General features: G+C 42.5%; 1 protein-coding gene across 1 annotated transcript in view; it reads left to right on the top strand.

Moving 5' to 3' along the window:
• The window catches only part of rnls (renalase, FAD-dependent amine oxidase), a 165892-nt gene extending 162046 nt beyond the window's left edge, over positions 1 to 3846 (top strand). The window contains exon 7 of the mRNA XM_072239252.1: positions 2459 to 3846. Coding sequence (XP_072095353.1) covers positions 2459 to 2611 — 153 coding nt within the window. The 3' untranslated portion in view covers positions 2612 to 3846. The remainder of the gene's footprint in view (positions 1 to 2458) is intronic.
• Positions 3847 to 16432: the final 12586 nt, after the last annotated feature.

The following is a 16432-nucleotide window of genomic DNA, read 5'->3' as shown; positions in this document are numbered from 1 at the left end:
TCAGGGCGAGATAGGCACCTATCAGAGAATAATTTACAGAACCGTGGACAGAGACAGGGGAATAGGGGAGGTGGGTGTTCTATATGAAATCAAAATAAACCATGAATTAGACTCCTTCTGTGATTCTAGACTATTGGAAGTGGCCTTTCATACAGGTATCTTGCCCGTTGGATTTTGAAAATGATTTGCAATGCGAGATGGGTTGTGGCTTAGAATAACTTAGCAGCACAGGGGATCAATCTTTCCAAGGTGATATCCAAATGCTGAGATCAAGGTACAGCCCTAGATGTAGAAATCCCTTGCCGTTGCTCAATGTACCATTTCGCATTCTCTTTAAGTACATTTTGAAGTTTACATCGTTGTGTTTACACCCTGCTCTTTGCTTTCCTAGGTTCCTCTAAATGGGATAACACCAGCTGTGAGCTTCTGTTACCCCAGTCACTTTGTAATCTCCACAGTGTCTTTAAGGGCAGTTCTTTAAGAACTGACTGATAAAAATAACATCAAATCAGTATGAAAGGAGTTGGCGTTCGCCAATGGATGAATCATATCACAAAACAGCACAGAAGCAACAGATTTCTTATTACTACATAGATATATTCAATTCCCCAATTTACAAAGGCTTCGTTTTTATTTTCTTGTTACAGTAACTGACCATTAATTAGAAAGTGGACTAGTTTCACATTGGCTTAACTGAGCTTAAAAGTCTAGATTACAACAAATATTTGTGGAATACTTGTCATGCGTTGTCCCCTTCTGATAAATGATGTGTTTAGACTATGGCAATACAAATCAGGATTAAATGCTAATTGTGATGGATTCACCAAATCATACATTGTAGTCAATTACATTAAGAAATAGATATTTTCATTGGCAATCGGAATGGACAAGCAGAGTAAACAGCTGAGGTTTTGGGCCAAGACCCTTCATCGGGACTGGGAAAAAAGATGAGAAGTCAGAATAAAAAGGTGGGGGAAGGGAAGAAGAAGTACAAGGTGGTAAGTGATAGGTGAAAATGGGAGGGGGGAGGGATGAAGTAGGTAGCTGGGGAGTCGATCGGTGACAGAGATAAAGGGCTGGAGAAGGGGGAATGTGATAGGAGACGACAGAAGGCCCCAGAAGACAGGGAATGGAGAGAGAAGCACCAGAAGGAGGTGATGGGCAGGTAAGGAGATCAGACAAGAGAGGGAAATGGGAATGGGGAATGGTGAACGGTGGAGGGGGGGGGGTCAACTACCAGAAGTTTAAGAAATGGATGTTCATAACATCAGGTTGGCGGCTATCCAGTCGGAATGTAAGGTGTTGCTCCTCCAACCTGAGTGTGGCCTCATTGCGGTGGTAGAGGATTTTCAGCTGTTTTTTTTTTGGGAGTACTTAGCACTTTTAATTTAGTGGATTTAGATGATTTGTCTATTACTGGAGTCATTTCCCTAAGTTCTTAAATCACCTGATAAGCTTTTATAATGAAAAGCTTATCATTACCATTTTTTACCATTTTTCTTAACAACTAATTCCATTACTTAGCCTAATAGGTTAGATTTACCACAGTACATAATTATCTATTTAAATGTTTATTTTCCTTTTATATCATCTCAATGTGTACTTAAGAATGTATAAATAATTGTAGTTTTATACATATAAAAAAATGGAAAAGGTTATATGTGTGAAAAAAGTACATGATATTTGTGAATTCCTTATCCAAATAAAAATAAAATTAAAAAAAAAGAAAATGAGAGACAAAACTCAGAGAATGAATAACAAGCCAAATGCTGGTGCCATTCATTTAAATGTTGAATGTCATCATTTCTGTTTTGACACTGCCAGATGGAAGTTGTAATTGAAAACTGCTGGCAACAACAATAAGTAGATGCAGCGCTGTGACATCTTCTTTCACACACTATTAATTTCACACACAATTAATAAGCAGTCTTGTAGCACGACTAGTACTATGACAGTGCAATATGGGAATCCTCAGGAGGGAATGTAGTAGATGGGAATCCTTGGACGGGAAAATGGGACATTAGGAATCCACCAGTGGAAGGGAGGAGGGGGTTCCTTAGATGGGAGGATAGTAGATGAGAATTGTTGAGGGATAGTGGGATATAGGAATACTTGCTGGGCGACTGGTGGAGGATGTTTCTCAGGAGGGAGTTGGGAATCGTCTGGTGGGAAGGCGGTGGATGGGAATCAGTGAAGGGGAACCAGAGAGACGGGGTACCCAGTTGGGAGCTGGGAGACATCAGGTGGGAAGAGTGTCTGAGAATCCAAAGGGGGAATGTAGGTGATGGGAAAAGGGAATGAGTAAAGGGAATCTTTGAGTGAGAGTAGGGTTATGGATAGGAACTTCTGGAAAAGGATGTGGGAGATAGGGATACACAGCTGAATTCCTGAGGTAGGAAATCCTGAATGGGAGGGGGAACAGATGACAATACTAACCATATTTGTGATTTTCTTGCAGGTCATTGATGCTGTCTCAATCATTCCAGGGCAAATGACTCTCAACACTCAGCCTCTTCTTATATGCGGGGGAGATAGCTTCACACACTCAAACTTTGATGGCTGCACAGAATCAGCCTTAGCAGTCTCAAGTGTATTGAAATGTCATTTATAAAATTCTCCCTCTTGTACCCGAATGTTTTACATTGCCTCTGAACCCCTCACTCTGCTCTTAATCTCTGGATGAATTGAAAAGCCTTCCAATGAATTTAGCGTGAAGGTGATAAGATCATAAGACATAGGAGCAGAATTAGGCCATCTGGCCCCATCGAGTCTGCTCCGCCATTCAATCATGGCTGATCCTTTTCTCTATCTCCTCCTCAACCCCAGTCCCCGGCCTTCTCTCTGTAACCCTTGATGCCATGTCCAATCAAGAACCTATGTTTGCGTTTGAGCTAAAATATATTGGAAGCATGTGTTACGCATTTGACATGTGATCTAGGGACACTCTTCAAAGTACGCTAAAAAAATACTGACTACCAGTGGCAGTATTCCAAGGCAAAAAAGGCAGAATGATTTACAGTGACTAATGCTATTAATTAGAACTTCAGAAAATGCAACTACCAGCCAATTTTCACACTCTATATTCATGTATTGTAACTTCTTTTGCTCTAAACTGCAAATGGAAGCAATTGCAGTTCTCACAACGAGGAAATGTACTTTAAGATTTTCTTCAGATTTTGTTTAATTTCTGAAAGAGAAAGTATCCAGTGCATGACTAATTAAGCAAAGAACAACGATATCATTGTCAGGTGGGTGGAGGTAGTTATTTTCACCATGGTACTCATTTACTAAACTCAGCTGGCAGTTGGAACTTGCCCTCTCTCACTGAGCCCAGCAGGGAGTTGTGCAGGTTGCACCATCTCAGGCCAGTGAAACTGCTGGCAAAGCAAAGCCGGCCTTCCAAATCTGCATCTTCTTCCCCACAGCCCCGACTCCATCGCCCAAACCCCTGGCAGTCCTTGACGTAGAAGCAGGGGGCCTCTAGTGAGCATTGTATGGCCATCATCAACTTGGACGGTTAAAGGCAGAAATGGATCTGGTAATTTTATATTTGTGCGTTTAAGATCTGTGTTTCTCATTTGTATAAGCTCTCGGTCCACATCACACATGCCACTGGTGTTCCTGGAAATAAAAGTTAAAATATTTGCCTGTTTCCCATCTGTTTTATTCTCCCTTGTCTCTTTTCTGCCTCTTTTTCTTCACCTGCTTTTCCTCCCTTTTCTGTTCTCTTCACTCTCACTCTTTTGCCTTTCCTTGCCTGTTTTCCTTCCTGTACAGATTTCCCTTGCCTGGCCAGCTTTTCCCCTCTTCCTGGTTTCCTCCTTTCTTCAATGCCTTCAGGACTCTCCCTGCCAGGTGTTACTTGAGCTGATCTTGCCAAGCTTTTAAGACTATCTTGCGCACAAAAGAAACTGTAATGGAAAATCAAATCACTAGAATCAATTACAGTCACCCAAACCCGTGCTCTCCTCTGCTGACAGATCCATATTGTCCTCACTACACTGACCTTTTGCGTTAGAAAGAAAAATTTTGGTTCAATGTGATGCAGTACTTTTAATTGGAAAACAGTATTTTATATACATTGTGTGAAGAATATTCAACACGGGTTGATTTTGCAACCATATATTTGGTTTTAGGGCATCCATTGGCATTTAAGCAACCAAAAGACCGCAATTGTAAAGTCAATAAGGCTGCTTCACATCACTCTTCAGTGATCTCTGCAAGGAAATGAAGCAAATGTTGAAATCTGCTGGGCATTCTGCATCCCCAAAGACAGCAGGTTTTATCTGGCACATTCTGTTAGAATCCTGCTGAGACCTAGTGTTTGAATTCCTCAGTGCAGCCCTTGCCAGCAATGTAAATAGTTGTAGATATGCAATGTCATTCACAGTAGGGTAAAACTTCAGTTGAGTAATTGGTCACTGCTGGCCAAACAAACTTGCCTTCTTTTTTTAAAAAAACTTTCTGTGAAAACAAGGCTCATGATTGTTTCCTGTGCAACTTTCTGATAACTGTGTGTAATCATTCAAAATAACTGAAGGTATATTTGAATAGCTAACAAAAATACTGCTCTCCCTTATGCGTTTCATTCATTCTTTGTTCTTTCCTTTCTCCACTTTCCTCTTACAATCTAGTCCTCACATTCTCCTTTGGTCTTTTTTACTCCAATTCTCTTTTGCTATTTTTCTTCTGTTTTACCTCAGTTAGTTTTTAAACAAATGTCTCAGTTTTCCCACTGATCATACTGTAGTTGATCCTAGACTCCCCCACTACAGAAAACATCCTCTCCATGTCAACCCTATCTCTGCCTTTCAATATTCGATAGGTTACAATGAGATCTCCCCATCATCTTCTAAGCTCCAGTGAGTACAGGCCCAGAGCCAACTAATGCTCCTCATATGTTAACTTTCATTCCCAAGATCTCCTCTGGACCCTCTCCAAAGCCAGCACCCCTCCTCCCCTTTGTACCCCATCCCTTATTTATTTATTTATCATTATTATTTTCCCCCTTTTTCTCTCTCTCTCTTTTTTCTCCCTCTGTCCCTCTCACTATAACTCCCTGCCTGCTCGCCATCCTCTGGGCTTCCCCCCTCCCCCTTTCTTTCTCCCTAGGCCTCCCGTCCCATGATCGTCTCCCTTCTCCAGCCTCGTATCCCTTTTGCCAATCAACTTTCCAGCTCTTGGCTCCATCCCTCCCCCTCCTGTCTTCTCCTATCATTTTGGATCTCCCCCTCCCCCTCCCACTTTCAAATCTCTTACTAGCTCTTCTTTCAGTTAGTCCTGATGAAGGGTCTCAGCCCTTCCTAGAGAACTTCTTCCTAGAGATGCTGCCTGGCCTGCTGTGTTCCACCAGCATTTTGTGTGTGTTGCTTGAATTTCCAGCATCTGCAGATTTCCTCGTGTTTACACCTTTTCAAGTTCAGATTCACTACTTTGTTTACTTCTTTAAGTAAGTCAGCATCCTAATAATGAACTAACAGCGAAAGAACTAGCTTGGGTTGGGTTACATTTCTGCATACAGTTTCTATAGCGTAAATAGTAATGCTGGGCGTCATCATGAAGAAGGCATCAATAAAAGATTAGAGTATTAGCTTTATTTGTCACATGCACATGTGGAGCCATACAGTAAAATGTGTCATTTTGTGTCAATGACAACACTGTCCATCTGAAGATTGTGCTTGGGGGAGCCCACAGTTGTTCCCGCACTTCCAGAGCCAAAACAGTATGCCCGCAATTCACTAATCCTAACCCTAACCCATATGTCTTTGGAATGAGGAGTGAAACTGAAACACGGCCATAACCCATGTGGTCACAGGGAGAATATACAAGCTTCTTACACTTAGCAGCAGGAATCAAACTCTGATTGGTGACCGCTGGCACCATAAAGCGATCACAGCAGCTATCACTGCCACCCTTCTCCAACTATATGCAATGTTTGCACAATTCCAAGTGGTTTTCTCCCATTTAAAAAGGCAGAATTCTTGGTAGGTTCATTGGCCACTGTTGCCCCTTATTGCCCCAATATGTAATATTTCATTATGTGGGGGGGGGGGAGACTTTACAATTGCGGTCAATTTTGGTTGCTTAAAAGCCAATGAACGCTCTAAAACCAAGTATATGGTTGTAAAGTCAGCAAGTCAAAAGATGTGGTCTCCAAACCAGTGGGTGACGTGTTTAGACAGCAGAGTCACATTGTTGTGCTGGTTGAACAGACATTAGTCAAGAAAAGCCTTGGAAAGCTGGGTTATACCTATAGCATCTCTGAAGTGAAAAGGTACAATGAATCGTTTGCCTCTCACCACTGAGGTAGTTGGGTGTAATTGACCTTCATCCCACTTGTCACATATTATCATTATTCCCACTCCCCAAGGCCTTCCACCCCCAAATACACATACACACAGGCATAGATGCAGTAAGCTATGTATTTCCTTGTGATACAGTGTGGCTAACAACACCCTCGCCCAAGACGGTCAACCACGATCCTTCATCAAACACTCAGAGTTACCTCATCCTCTCGGAGTCAAGCTGAGTCGGATCCAGTTTACTTTCATACGCACAAGTACGTGTATGCTCGGGTGCAATTAAAAACTTGCTCGCAGCAGCATCACAGGCACAAAGAGTCATATAAGCATCATTCACAAGAAAATATAATTATATACTATACACAATTTTTACAAGAAAAGATACCATTAGAACTGAAAAGATTAAAATCAACTGTAGTGCAAAGTAATCATAATGTGGCTAAACTGTTCCTGTTCTTGAGCTGGTGGTGTAGGACTTCAGGCTTCTGTACCTTCTGCCGAATGGTAGCTGTGAAAAGGTGGTATGGCTAAGATGGTGGTTTAATGATTTAATGCTAGACGTTGCCTTCTTGAAGCAGCGCCTCGTGCAGGTACTACCAGTGGTGGAGATGGATGTGCCCAAGATGTACTGGCAGAGTCCACTCGTTCGTTCATTATGTGCCATGTCATATGACGTGAGTGATCACAGTCTTTCCTTGACCATAAATATTCTTGGCAAATTTCTCTACAGAAGTGGGTTTGCCATTGCCTTCTTCTGGGCAGTGTCTTTACAAGATGGGTGGCCCCAGCCATTTGAAATGCTCTTGAGACATTGGCATCAGTGGTCACATAACCAAGACTTGTGATATGCACCAGCTGCTCATACGACCATCCACCACCTGTTTCCCCGGCTTCACGTGACTCTGATCGGGGGGACTAAGCAGGTGCTACACATTGCCCAAGGGTGACCTGCAGGCTAGCAGAGGAAAGGAGCACCTTATTCCTCCATTGGTAGAGACATATCCTCACCCTGCCAACCAAAGAGTCCACTACCCTCTGCAATTCCTTAAGTTCCTGTGCATACGACTTATCATACCAGACCATGATGCGACCAGTCAGGATACTTTCAATCGTGCATCTGTAGAAGTTTGTTAGTTTTCAGTGACAAGTAGAACTTCTTTAGCCTCATAACTAATTAGTCATAGTCATAGCCATACTTTATTGATCCCAGGGGGAAATAGGTTTTCGTTACAGTTGCATCATAAACAATAAATAGTCATAGAACCATAAATAGTTAAATAGTAATATGTAAATTATGCCAGTAAATTATGAAATAAGTCCAGGACCAGCCTATCGGCACAGGGTGTCTGACCCTCTAAGGGAAGAGTTGTAAAGTTTGATGGCCGCAGGCAGGAATGACATCCTTTGATGCTCTGTGCTGCATCTTGGAGAAGTGAGTCTTCAACATAGTGAAGGAACAGTTACTGGAGAATGCTACAGATAGTGAAACATGTAACACATTGCAATGACCTGCAGTTCACGTGCAATCTCTTCAGAGTGAAGGTAACATTCACAGCTCACTAGAGACCCTGGGCCAATTCCAAGAGTTTTCAGGCATGAGCATACTGTGAGAAAATGCAGATATTTCTCCGTACCCCATGAGTGGGCCTCTACGTGGCTGATAGCGTATTGGACTAGGGCCTAGGACAGCAGCAGAGAATGCATCTCTGTTGAGGTGACTATGAAGCCCTTTTTGAAGAACTTGACAATGAATTAGTGTCTGTGCAGTTTTATATAGATTATATAGACAGTTTTACATAAAGGTGCTGACCAGATTACAGATGAGGTACAGGGAGAACTGGGCCAATAGTTCTATTTAACCCAGTCCATTTTTTACATTACAGTGACTATTAAAAAGATCTGATACATCAAGATAATCAAGAACCTAACAACCCTTCGTTTTAAATATACACAATTTTTTCTAGTTCTTTTTTGATTTTTCGTACAGTAGTTCTGTCCACCAGTCCAAATATCTGTGTTGCTTTCCTGATCTCCTACAGAAACATCTGACTGCCATCTAGAAGAAGGGTCTTGACCCGTAATGTTAAGTGTCCACGTCCCTCCCTACTGCTGCCTGACCTGCTGAGTTCTTCCAGCACCTCTTTGTGTTGCTGCAGATTTCCAGCATCTGCAATCCACCATGTCTCCATGTTCTAATGGACTTTCCTTATTGACAAGGACAATGGCCCCCCCCCCAGGATAATAAGGATGGAGGAAGCTGTAAACAATGGACCCTGTGGGGGCTGAATATAGAACAGTACAGCACAGTACAGGCTATTTGGCCCACAATAACATGTCAACCTTTTAACATACTCTGAAATCAATCTAACCAATCTTTCCTCACACAGAGCCATTTTTCTATCATTTATGTGCCTACCCAAGAGTTTCTTAAATGCTCCTCATATATCTGCCTCTAGTATTACACCTAGCAGGTCTCCAATCACTTTAAAATTATGTCTCATGGTATTATCCATTTCTGCCCTGAGAAAAAGTCTCTGGCTATCCACTTGATTTACCCCTCTTATCATCTTATACATTTCTATCTAATTGCCTCTCATCTTCCTTCTCGTTCCTAGCTCATTCAACCTACCTTCGTAAGACATGTTTCATTAGGTCTCAGCCCAAAAAATCCACTGTTTACTCCTCTCCATGGATGCTTCCTGACCTGCTGAGTTCCTCCAGCTTGTGTGTGTTTTCTATGGATTTCCAGCATCTGCAGAATCTCTTGTGCTTCTGATCTGTGGGATTTGGTGTGATCCCGTCCACTGTAAGCACCCCCCCACACACACACTCATCCTCAACAAGACCCACCTGCAACCTGCATCTTCTTGTTGGAGTACAATGGTGGCAGGCAGGATCCGAAAGGAGATTCCTGGATTCATACAGGGAGAACTCAGTAAACAACTGTGATTGGAATTGGAAGCTTCTTTTACTGCAGGAGCAGTTTATTTGACCACCCACCCTACCCAGTGAGTAGAGTCACTGCAATTGTCCTGTACACATTTGGGTCTAGATTCTGTTGAATGGCCTCCATGGTCAGCAGGCACAAGTAGGAAATGGTTAATTTACCCACAGGATCTTATGAAAGAAGAAGAAAAAGAAATCACCTTCAAGAGAAAGTTAATCAAACAAATCTAGAAATAAAATATTAACTGACATCAAGTAATTATCTTATAAATTGGTTTAAAATCTATTGTGCAGCTGATCCAATTAGACTTGCAAAACTAACCTTGCGCTTCAAAACCAAGAGCAAAATGTCACTGAATAAATATGGCATGTGTGTTGAATAGTGGTTAATCCAATTCTCAGCAGAGTCTAAGAGTTGCATGGGGCTCCTTATTTCCTTCCAATACAATTTGCCATTTCAAAATAATTATGAGGGGTTTCATTGAATAATCTTCCGCCACTCTAAAGAAAACAACCCAAGTTTGTTCAACCTTTCTTTAAAGCCCATGTCCCCTAATCCAGGTAGCATCCTGGTAAACCTCTTCTGCACCCACTCCAAAGCCTTGACGTCTTTCTGTATAATGGAGCACCCAGAACTATATGCAGCACTCCTGGGGCCTAACTAGAGTTTCATAAAGCTGCAATATAGCCTCCTGACTTCTGAACTCAGTGCCTCAACTAATAAAGACGAGCATGCCATTGCCTTAGTAACCACCCTATCAACCTGTGTAGCAATGTTTGGGAACTATAAACTTGGACTCCAAGATCCCTCTGCATATATTAAGGTATATATACCTGTATGTCACTGTATACAACCCTGAGATTCATTTTCCTGTGAGCATTCTCAGCAAATCTATATAACAGGATCATAGAAACTTCAACCAGAGTGCAGAAGACAACAAACCATGCAAATGCAAAATGTAAGAGTCATTAGTCTGTAGCTCCAGGATTTCCCCGGTTCCCTTCTTGAATACTGGAACAACATCAGCTAATCGCTGATTAACTGGACTATGAAAACTCACACTCGTGCCCCAATCACACTTTCTTTATCTGCGCACAAGGAAAACAGCATGGCCCCTGTCACCAGACTGATCTGAAGCCTGAAGACAATAGACAATAGGTGCAGGAGGAGGCCATTCAGCCCTTTGAGCCAGCACTACCATTCACTGTGATCATGGCTGATCATCCACAATCAGTACCCTGTTCCTGCCTGCTCCCCATATCCCTTCACTCCGCTATCTTTAAGAGCTCTATCTACCTCTTTTTTGAAAGAATCCAGAGAATTGGCCTCCACTGCCTTCTGAGGCAGAGCATTCCACAGAACCATAACTGTGTGAAAAAGTTTTTCCTCAACTCCGTTCTAAATTACCTACCCCTTATTCTTAACCTGTGGCCTCTGGTTTTGGACTCCCCCAATATCAGGAACATGTTTCCTGCCTCTAGCATGTCCAATCCCTTAATAATCTTATATGTTTCAATCAGATCCCCTCTCATCCCTCTAAATTCCAGTCACTCCAATCTTTCAACATATGACAGTCCCGCCATCCCAGGAATTAACCTCGTGAACCCACACGGCACTCCCTCAATAGCTAGAATGTCCTTCCTCAAATTTAGAGACCAAAACCGTACACAATATTCCAGGTGTGGTCTCACCAGGGCCCTGTACAACTGCAGAAGGACCTCTTTGCTCCTATACTCAATTCCCCTTGTTATGAAGGCCAGCATGCCATTAGCTTTCTTCACTGCCTGCTGTACCTGCATGCTTACTTTCAGTGACTGATGAACAAGGACACCTTGATCTTGTTGTACTTCCCCTTTTCCTAACTTGACACCATTCAGATAGTAATCTGCCTTCCTGTTCTTGCCACCAAAGTGGATAACCTCACATTTAAGAGAGTAATGACTAGCAGAATTGGTTAGTAGTTACAGATATTGACCACTTGGTAAACTGCGTATGTTCAGATTGCTTATTTGCAAGATCAATCATTGTTCACAACACAGATATTAAAAGTCAATAGAATCTACTGGCGATACTTTGAAGGTAGTAAAGTCCCTTAGTTGGTTTGTGTGGCTTGCATGCTCCTGTATGTTAAATGTCTCCAGTCCCCTGCTGTGCAAAGGGAAGCTATGCTCTTCAAAAATCTTTCTTAAAACACCTTTCTTGCCTGGACATTATCTTAAGCCCTGCCTTGCTGCATCTTCCACACTGGGGCCAATTATCTTCCTCCTGTCCCAGGATTGGCTTAGGCAGGCAAATTAACTGGAGACAAAGCCAGGAACCGTTCTCATTTGTTTTTTCAACTGTGCACGGGTAGATTTCATTGAGCATCAAGAGAAACACTGGCACAGCTAAAAAAAAGGCATTTTTTTAAAATATTGGAAACAAACAGGACATGTGATGTGCATAACCAAATATTTATCAATTGACAAAAACATTACATCAACAGGTCAGCTACAGACACCACAAGGTGTTGATGGCAACATTGTGGTCAGCTGCTGTCAACTTGCAGTGCAACTGCACTCTGCACACTCCCTGTTTTGTCAGGTCGATACTCATATAGTCTAACCAACAATGCCACACCTATAATTTGCAAGTGCTACAAGTAGGAAAAAGCTGAAGAATGCATGTTTCTCTGAAGTAATCTGTTTTTCTCTTCTGGATTGTCTTCGACCACAGGACACTCCAGGGCAGCAGGCAGCCAGTCCATGGCCCATCTTGATTGATAGCAAGCTGCAAGGTTACATGCAGGAGTGATTCTCCCCTCTTATTTCTTATTCACGTCATCTATATGGAGCAGACTCCTGGATTTCACTCAAGATCAGGGTATTATTGTGTTTCACAGATGCACAGCTGACCCATTCCTTGGAGCTATGCGGTAAACATTGGTGTAGCTGCAGGACTTCACCACTCCTTTAGATATAAAACTATAATTACTCCATTCAGCCCATTGAGTTTGCTCTACTGCTGATTTTTTTCAGTTTCATTGCCCCATTTCCACCGATGACCCTTAATCAACTTACCAATCAAGAACCTACCAATCTCTGCCTTAATTACACCCAATGATTTGGTCTCCAGAGCCCTCAGTGAGAACAAATACCATAGGGTCACCACACTCTGGCTAAAGAAATTTCTCATCTTCACAATTCTAAAGGGGTATCCCTTTCGTAGAGTCTCCTACTAAGGAAAACATCCTTGTCCACTCTATCCAGGCCTTTCAGTATCAGGTAGGTTTCAACGAGTTCTCCCCTCACCCTTCTGAACTCTGTGGAGTATGGGACTACAGCCTTTAAATGCTCCTCATACATTAAACCTTTCAAGCCTGGGATCTTTCTTCTGAACTTCCTCTGGATCTGCTCCAGGGCCCATATACATACAGGGACAAAATTACTGGCACTATTCCAAATGCAGTCTGACCACACCTTATAAAGCCTCAACAATATATCCTAGCTTTTATATTCTATTTCTTTTGAAGCAAATACTAACATTATGTTTGCCTTCTTCACTACTGATTCAGCCTTGATTATTTTCCCCTTCATTTTCCAATGCTGTCATTAAATCTGCTCCCACCACCATTCTTGGCAACACTATCTGTATCGCCACAGTAAATTTTAATAAAGCGTTTCCTCATGCCACATTTAGTTCTATTGTCAGTTACCTTAAATCCGGCTCCACTGGTTGCTGACCCATTTGCCACATGGCAAAAGGTTTTGAGCATGTCTATTAGATCTCACCTTCATCTTTTGTGCAGGAGCAAGGACAATCCCAGTTCCTCTAGACCCTTTATAAACTCACATTGACTCTGAAGGTTTCAATACGAAGGAAAGGAAGTTAGTCTATTGGAAATAGTACCGGATACTTGTATGTCACAAACGTTACTCACTGGTAACCAGCCAAAGTCTAAAAGTTGTGTTTTGTAATATAGGAACACTACAGTGAACTGTCAGGACAGCTGAAAAGGACATTGTCTGCAGTCTACCACCACAACAGGATTGATATGTGTCCAGGACAAAGAAGTGGGCAGGAAAATCATTGCAGACACTACCCACCCAGCAAACTGCCTTTTCCAAAAGCTCCCTTCTGGAAAGTGCTATAGGGCTGTTAAAACAAAAATATCATGCCATTTTAAAAATTACTCCCCTCAGGCAGTTAATCTGATCTATCTTTCTAGTTAGCCTCCCCCACCTCCCTCTATCTATTACCTCAGTCACTGCACTATAAACTACTTTTTATAATGTCATTTACATTGATAATACATGCTGGCATTTATGTATTTATGCACATTTTATTCCATATCTGTACTTTAACCTCTGAGTTTATTTTTATATAATTCTTTATGATGAATGTTGTTTCAGTTGTATGTCACACCAACACACCACGGCAAATTCGTAATACATGTAAATGCGGTGGTTGGCACCCACCTGTCTCAAAGGATGAGACAGGTGGGTGATGATCATCAACATCACAAGCCTGGGCGGAAGGTATGAAGATCCTGAGATGTCCAATCATCAAGATCCTCCTCTCGGTCTCATCAGTGTAGTGCTAAGGAAAGCTTATGAAGCAATATGTTTGGCGCCATGTAAATGTATATGGTGAATAAAGCTGATTCTTGATATGGACACAGATCATGTTATTGGCTAAGGCTTGCAGTGATGTCCATAGTTTGAAATGATTGTCCTTCAACAATGCAACTATCTATTTTTCATGAGTGTTCTGATTCCAGCCAGGGAAGGTTTTCGCCCAATTCTGGTTCAGTTTCATTTGATCAGACCATGGTGGTGCTTCATTTAGTCAAGGAGCAGCTGAGAGATGCAGTCAGTAAAGCTGCTGCCTCAAATCTTCAATGATCTAGGTTCAGCTCTCACTCCTGGTCTTGTGTGCAGGTGGAACTTGTATGTTCTGCTGATCAGCCATGATCTTAATGACGGAACAGGCTCGATGGGCCAGATGGCCTACTCCTATTTCTTACGTTCACCCCTGGGAGTTCTGCTTTCCTCTCACATCCAAAGACGTGGGTTAATTGGCCATTGTAAACTGCCCCTAATGTGTACATCATTGGTAGGATCTGGGGATTTGATTGGCGTGTGAGGAGATTAAAATGGGATTAGTGCTGGAGTGGTGGGTACTTGAAAGTCAGTTTGGATTTGGTAGGCTGAAGGTCTAGCTTCATTCTACATGACTGATTAACTCAGTAACATCTGAAGTAAGCATTTAAGTGTCATCACAAAAAAAAAGGCATGACAGTGCTTGTTTGCGTATATTTGCCACATCAGCTAAAAGTTTGACAAACTTCCATGGATGCACAGTGGAGAGTATCCTAATTGGTTGCATCGTAGCCTGGTGTGGAAACACCAATACCCAGGAATAGAAAAGCCTACAGAAAGTGTGGATACTGCCCAGTCCATCACAGACCAAGCCCTCCCCACCATTGAGCACATTTACGTGCAGCACTGCCACAAGAAAGCTGCATCCCCCACCACTCAGACCGTGCTGTCTCCTCACTACTGCCACTGGGCAGGAGGTATGGGAGCTTTAGGTCCCACATCACCAGGTTCAGGAACAGTAGCTATCCTACAACTATCAGGCTCCTGAACCAAGGTGGATAACTTCACTCACCTCAACTCTGACCTGATTCCATAACCTGCCAACTCATTTTCACGCAATCTACTACTCTTGTTCTGAGTATTTGTTTCGCACAATTTGTCTTTGGCACATTGGCTGTTTGTCGTTCTTTGTGTATAGTTACTTGTAAATTCTATTTTATCTATTATTTTCCTGTAAATGCCTGCAAGAAAATTAATCTTATGGTAAGTATATGGTGATATATATGTACTTTGATTATAACTTTACTTTGATGTTGACTGTAAGTGGTATCGATGTCAAGAACTGTCACTTTAATCTCAGCAATGGAATTCTGCACTGTTGGATCAAGTTTTCATGAGGTCTGGAGCCAAGTGGTCCATAATCTGTGTAACATTAGATGATTCATCGGTGTTTAAGCGCATAGCTATTGATCCATAACAATACAAGGGCACACAGCACAGCAGAAGTTCAAGTTCAAGTTTAATTGTCATTCAACCACACACATGAATACAGCCAAACGAAATAGCTTTCCTCCAGGGCCATGGGTACCAACAGTCACACACAGCACACAGCACATATACTTATGATAGCAGAAAGACACATAGTCATAACGAATAATACAGCTTCAGTCCCCGAGTGTCACGATTGATGGTGTACAAGATGTTGTCCTGGAGCCATGCCTCTGCAAGAACAAGCCCACAGCAGTCCTTATGTAATCCAGCTTGTTTTCCACCGAACAAGTACTAGAAAGCGGCTCCGACCCAGCTAGGCTCCTGCACTTCTGCTCTCTCCCACACTGCCCTTCATGCGAGATTGCAGCTGGCAACCCTGCAGCATGAGGGTCTGGTCCGTGCAACAACCGAGGCCATGCAGCTCCCCCGCCGTCAGTCGCACCAATGAACCTGTGACTCGGATTTGCAGTGCTCTACATTCCCAATGTCCAACAGGGTCTTGTGATCACAACAAGATGTCAAATTCAGCCATGTGCACCATTTATTGGAACCTGCACCGCCTCTAACACAGTGTAGCAGACAGCAACACAGTATGCCACAAGCCCAGCTCCACCACAACTGAGCAACTCACAACTGAGCGGGGTAGACCAGCAGTAATTGACATTCTTAATATCCAGTAGTGTCTTGCGATTGTTAAAAGAGGTGTACACCTTTGTTTGGACCCAGAGGGGCCACTGTGACCAAACATGCTGCCATCTTACTGCCTGAGAGTCATTCATTAAAGTCAATACCAAATTCCCACAAGGGTTTGTGCTTTGCTCTGCTCTCACCACACTTGTGATTGTGCAGCTAAGAACAGCTCAAATGCTACTTATAAATTTGCCAATGACACCAGTGTTGTTGGGAGAATCTCAGATGGTGAAGATAAGGCTTACAAGAGTGAGACAGGTTGGCAGGTTGAGTGGGGTTGCAACAACAATCTTGTACTCAACATCACGCTGGAAGCAGGAAACATGTTCCTGATGTTGGGGGAGTCCAGAACCAGAGGCCACAGTTTAAGAATAAGGTGTAGGCCATTTAGAACGGAGTTGAGGAAAAACTTTTTCACTCAG

Source organism: Mobula birostris, chromosome 21 (assembly GCF_030028105.1).
Source record: "Mobula birostris isolate sMobBir1 chromosome 21, sMobBir1.hap1, whole genome shotgun sequence".
NCBI classification, from domain to species: domain Eukaryota; kingdom Metazoa; phylum Chordata; class Chondrichthyes; order Myliobatiformes; family Myliobatidae; genus Mobula; species Mobula birostris.
The sequence above is the reverse complement of the archived record's forward strand: the minus strand, read 5'-3'. Positions and strand labels throughout refer to the sequence as shown.